Below are 5,822 nucleotides of genomic sequence, written 5' to 3' on the forward strand. Positions count from 1 at the left end.
CAGAATAGCAGTTTTAATTCCTATGGCATACAAAGCACAAGAGACACTGTTAATCAGCCTAGCTGCTCATTTTCCTCCACAGCTGATGCAGGCTCTCCCAGAGGAGCAGGGGCATCAGTTACCAGCGCAGCTCCCCACCAGAGGTGCTAAGAGCTCAACCGGCCTGACTTGGTGTCACTCAAGGACTTTAAAAGGTTTCTACGAGCTGGGCCTTGCCTACTCCCCCAACCTCATTTCCTTCTACTTCTTCCCTTCCAACCACAACAGAAGGCTAGATGTGAACCCATCCAACACTCTGGGAAAACTGAGCAATGGTGCACCACCATGCTGGGAATAAAGTTACCTGTAGCTGTGACACATCTTCCCTGGGAAGCGCTGTCCATTCCCCTCAACTAGCATTAACCGGAATCTCCTCCAATGCCTAGTGTTGTTCTCCCTCGTGGAGGACTCCTCAAGGTATCCGGTGGGAAAGGGACAAGCAGAATCATGCAGGCAAAGTGCTTAGCAAAGTACTTTGCATTTAGTAAAAGCTTGGTAAATAACTGCTTTTGTTATAAAATTAAAATTCCCACTGTAGCCCTTCCCAGAGAAAACTCCCTGAGAGAATTAAGTTCTAATGCCCTAAGGCAAAGGTTGGCAAACTTTTTCCTAAAGCGCCAATTATAAACATTTTTGGCTTTGTGGGCTAAATGGTCTGTTACTACTAACTCTGCTCCACCCTGCCTCGGTCATACAAAAGTGGCCACAGACAATATCTAAACAAATGGGTGTGGCTGCACTTTATTTACAAAAACAGGTAGTTTGCCAACCTCTGCCCTAAGCATCCACTGAATCCAATAAATTAATTTCCTATGTATGTAGAATGGTGTGCATTATATTTCGTTCTTGGGGGAACTGAGAAAGTGTCACTCAATTTTCTGAAGGGTTTAATTCTCTGGCAGATGAGAAAGGTTTCCCATACAGGGCAGCAGCCACAGCTTGATCACCTGTGCCACCCCAGCATCTAGGACTCTCAGGAAATACTCATTAAATGGCGCTAAACCTCACCTGTAAACCTGGCCACAGCATCAACGTGTTGTCTGACCTGGACAGCCAGCTCTCGAGTGGGAGTCAGAACCAGCCCGAGCAGAGGACGCTTTGGATGTGTTTTAGAGGTGGCACTTTGGCCACCCAACTCATGTTTTAGCTTTCCAGTTTGCTCTTCCTCAAACATTTCCTCTTTGTCCTCATCCTTTTTAGGGACAGCCTTCTCCCTGATCAAAGAAGAAGGTCCTTCACCGGCATCATCATCACAGAAGGGCAGCGCCTGGTCTGAGATGGCAGCTCCAGTCTTGGCTCTTGCCTTGCTGGGTGGTGCTGTAGCCTTCGTCCCAGCCTCACTGGGCAGTGCTTCACCCTCAATTCTGCTTTCGTCAGACAAAGCTCCAGTCTCAGCTCCGACCTCAGCTCTGGTCTCGCCAGGTGGTGCTCCTATGTTACTGAGGGCTGGAGTAGGCTTCTTCACCTGACACTGCAGCACTAAATGGATCATTGGAATGGCAAAGGCAAGAGTTTTCCCACTTCCTTAGAAGGAAAACAAAACAAAACAAAAAGTGTGAAACAAAAGATGCACATACTTTTGTCTGGGGTTGTTTTACACAGAATAAGGAGGGATCCCTGACTACCCAGGTATAACTTTGAGCAACCCAAAGCTCCTCTGCTCTGCTCAGGTTCTGTTACGCTGCACCTGTAATTAGGTGGAGCTTGAGGAAAAGTCTGGTAGCCGTGAGGTCACCAATGATGAACTACAGACAAATGTCCAAAGAATGAATTCCTAAAGAGATGGGCAAGCTGTGTGTGTGTTTCATTGTTGTTAAGGAATAACGCATGGGGGGTGGGGAATGGGAATCTGTATAGTACGTTCCCAAGACCTTTCTTTGGTAGGGAAGGAGGAAATAAAAGAAAATTTTCTTAGCTTTTGAGAAGAATTTACATTAGCATACTTTTGTCTATGCTTGAATCTTTTTATCCTGGCCTTTGAATGTATACTAGGTCCAAATTCACATCATCTGGGTGGTCAAATAAACAAAACAAAAAACCTCAAGCTGAGAACTTAAAGTAATTCTGAAGTTGTAATGTCCTAAGCAGAAGCAAATGAATGATCTGTGGAGAAAGAAATCTTTATCATAGGCTTCAAAGAAGTCTCACAAATAACTTTCAGAGGAAAACGAGCAGTTCAGGAAAAAAAATAACGCACAAGAAAACAAGGTACTATAAGAAAGAACTATAAGGAAAAAAAAGCAAAAACAGACTCAGAGAACTTCAGATAAAACAATACTTTTCATTAGAAACAATAAAAGATAGAAGACAGTGTAACGACATCTATATTTGGAGGAGGCCTAAAAAACAATGGACAATCTAGAACTCTACACAGCAAAAACCTCCATCAAAACAAATGTGAAATAAACTCTTTTAGATATACAAAAGCTGAAATAATTTATCGTCAGTGCACCTGGACTATAAAAAATATTAAAGGAAGTCTTTCGTGTGGAAGAAAAGATGGTATCAGATAGAAATCTGGATCAACAAAAAGAAATGAAGAACACCAGAAAATGGCAACGTGGGCAAATATAGAAGATGTGTTTTTCTCATTTAAACTTCTTTTAAAAATAATTGACCATTTAAAGCAAAAATACTAAAAATGTATTTTGAGATTTCTAACAAAGGATTTAAAAAAGCATAGAGGAGAAATGGAAAAAAGGAAATACATCGTTGGAAGGTTCTTGTACTAAATGTAGAGTACGTTATCACTTGAAGATAGACTGTGATATATTAAAGATATAGACTGTGAACCCAAAAGCAACTACTACAAGGACATAATAAAGAGTTACAGTTAGTAAGACAATTAGAGACAAAAGTATCACAGAAGAACATTCAGCCCAAAGGAAGGTAGAAGAGGAAAAATAGCAACAAAGCTTAAGCAGACTCACTGGTATTTGCAACACAGCTGAATCTCAAACAATCCTGAGTAAAAGAGCAGATACCCCTACGCCAAAAATACATACTGCATGATTCCATTATATAAAATTCCGGAAAATGCAAAGTAATCTATAGTGCTAGGAAGGTTCATCAGAGGTTGCCTGGGGATGAAAATGAGAGAGGCCAGGGAAGGAGAGATTACAAAAGGGCCCGAAGTATCTTGTGAAGGTGATGGGTATATTCATGATCTACATGGGCAGTAGTCTGTCCATAGCCACACGTCTTGAATCTTGAACCTGCAGATTCACAACGTTCCATACGGATGGCCTGACAGGAGCTGCGGTATGAATCCAAGTGTCAGGCTCTAGCCACTGTGGCTCACAATCTTGCCTCTGCCTTCCAGAAACCCTCTTCCGGACCTCTGCACATACCACCGCACGGTAGCAGAGCGCTCCACAGCACAGAGGCCCAGTATGGAATCCAGGCACCAGCGCTCTCCGCTGTGCAGTTTTGCAGACGCCATCTATCCTCTGGGAGGCGGAGTTTCCACACCAGTAGATGGGAGTAACAATGGAACCTACCTCAGGGTGGTTGTGAGAACTGTGCTCATCAATACGATGCACTTAACACAGTGCATGACGCATTTAAATGCTAAGTAAATGTTCTATGTTGTTATTACCTCCATTCCTTTTCTGGGGCCTTCCTTGCTCTTCTAGAAACCCAAGGCACAAAGTGTCCGGTTAGATGGTCTAGTCTTTTGCCATACAATATAGTAATCACTAGCCACACGTGGCTATCGAGCTCTTAAAATGTGGCTAAACTGAGATGTGCTGCAAGTTCAAAATACACATCAGATTTTGAAAACGGTATAAAAATAAGAATGTAAAATAGCTCGTTAATAATTCTACAATGACATACTGAAATTTTTTATATAACTAGTTAAATATATTAATTTTCACCTGTTCCTTTTTACCGTTTTAATGTGGCTCCTAAGAAATTTAAAATTACACATGACTCACATTATGTGTGTATATTTCTACTGCTTACTGCTGGTCTAGTTATACTAAGAGTTTAGGCAGTTCAAGCTCCTCCCCTTAATCGGTAATTTAGTCTACTCAGTCAGCCAGCCTGTCATTGCGTAAGGCTTAGATGGCCTGGGGAATGTTTAAAGGAAACTTTAAATACAGCCTAGTCCTAACACTCACCTCCTGCCCAAATTTGTCTACAAAATCCACCCAAGGGTCATCTACCACACATTCAAATCCTTCCAATGATAATTAAGTCACCAACTCCCAAAGCAGCCCTTTTCCTTTGGATAAATGAGAATCAGACACTTATTCCTTATACTAATGAGGATGTACCTCTCCAGAGGGCTAATCTTAGTCCTCTGAGCCATTTAGAAAAGGACCAAGAACGGGGGAATAAACTACCATTTGCAAATCACTTACTACAGTAGTTAGTTGTATTTAACCCACATAGCAGTAGGTGCTGCTGTTATCTCCATTTTATGATGGGGCCTATACAGCTCAGAGAGATGAACTAACTGCCTAGGGTACCAATCAGAAACTGGCATATTTCGACTCAGAGCTGGTTGACTTCTGAAACATCTTCATTTAACACTGCTTTTGTGGTTATGTTCCCAACATTTCCCTCTGTCCCAGTTATCCAGCCTGTCAGCAGCCACAGGCTCAATCCAAAAGCAAGAATCTTGCCCTGGGCCAGACAAGGGTGTCCTTACCTGTCTCAGCAGCCCCCAGAATATCCAGTTTGTCACGGATGGCAGGTGCCAACGTCAGAGCTTGGATTGGTGTAGGAGCAGAGAAGCCTAGAAAGCTGAGTGCTCGGAGAACTGGCTTGGGTACAAATAGGTCTTTCCAAGCTGATACATCTGCCTTCTGGTCACGCACCTCAGGCATCCACGTCTTTGCTTTTTTGGGCACCTTTGGAGTAGGACCCTGTGAAGGCTCCGATTTCTTTTTCTCTTTCTTTTTCTTCTTTTTTGGAACAGCCTGGGTTGGGCTCTCTGATGCCACCTCCTCTACTTCTGGATTGGGACAAACTGTGCCATCTCCCAGGGGCTCTGGCTCAGCATCTTCAGCCTCGAACTCTTTCTGGGCACTGGTTCCTCCAGTTTCCACATCTTTACTCTTCTTCATCTTTTTCTTTAAGGAGCTAGATTCTCCTTCCTCCTCTCCTTCTGAAACAGTCTGTGCTTTTCTCTTCTTGGGCTTCTCCTTTGAGAAGAGACTGGAGGGATTCTTGGCAGGGGAGACCAACTGGTAATCTGTGAGTTCCTCAAAGCACACCAGGTCATCCATCTGTCCATCCGCAAACATATTTGGGTCAATCTTCACCCTCTTCCATTTTCCCACAACCTTGATTCCCTTTGTCTGAAATTTGCCATAGTTTGGCGGCTTTGGCCTTGATTTTGTCTCCTTCAACTTCATGGTTGCTGAAAAGGAGAGAAATGTTCTATTAGGTTGGCAACTAAGAAGCATAGGCTTCTGAAACAAATATTTTTTAAGCAGCTGATAGTGTCAGGCCCTACAAAGAAGTGAGGACACAAGATGGCTCTAACATTGATACTCCCAGCTAGAGAAGATCAAAAAAGGAAAGAAATACAACCATAAAGCAGGCAGTTTGGCTTGGAACGGGGGAACACAGAATGTGGAGCCAAGTCATAGTAGCTAGACTGAATTCTTGATCCAATGCTTACTGCTTGTCTGCCCTTGGAAATCCTGCTTAATTCTCTCAACTTCAATGCTCTCATCTCTTTCAAAGGAGAAGGGGCCTAATAATATTTAAGTCAGAAAATGTTTTGCACCACTAAATAAAATCATGTAAAGCATGGAGAAGGCCTGCCA

General features: G+C 42.9%; 1 protein-coding gene across 1 annotated transcript in view; it reads right to left on the reverse strand.

Annotated features, from left to right (window-relative positions):
* The window catches only part of DDX24 (DEAD-box helicase 24), a 14,876-nt gene that overhangs the window by 8,321 nt on the left and 733 nt on the right, over positions 1-5,822 (reverse strand). The window contains 3 exon segments of the mRNA XM_025042143.1: positions 2-20; positions 1,048-1,563; positions 4,697-5,410. Coding sequence (XP_024897911.1) covers positions 2-20; positions 1,048-1,563; positions 4,697-5,405 — 1,244 coding nt within the window. The 5' untranslated portion in view covers positions 5,406-5,410.

The sequence above is a fragment of the Pteropus alecto genome, unplaced genomic scaffold, assembly GCF_000325575.1.
Source record: "Pteropus alecto unplaced genomic scaffold, ASM32557v1 scaffold8, whole genome shotgun sequence".
Taxonomy (NCBI): domain Eukaryota; kingdom Metazoa; phylum Chordata; class Mammalia; order Chiroptera; family Pteropodidae; genus Pteropus; species Pteropus alecto.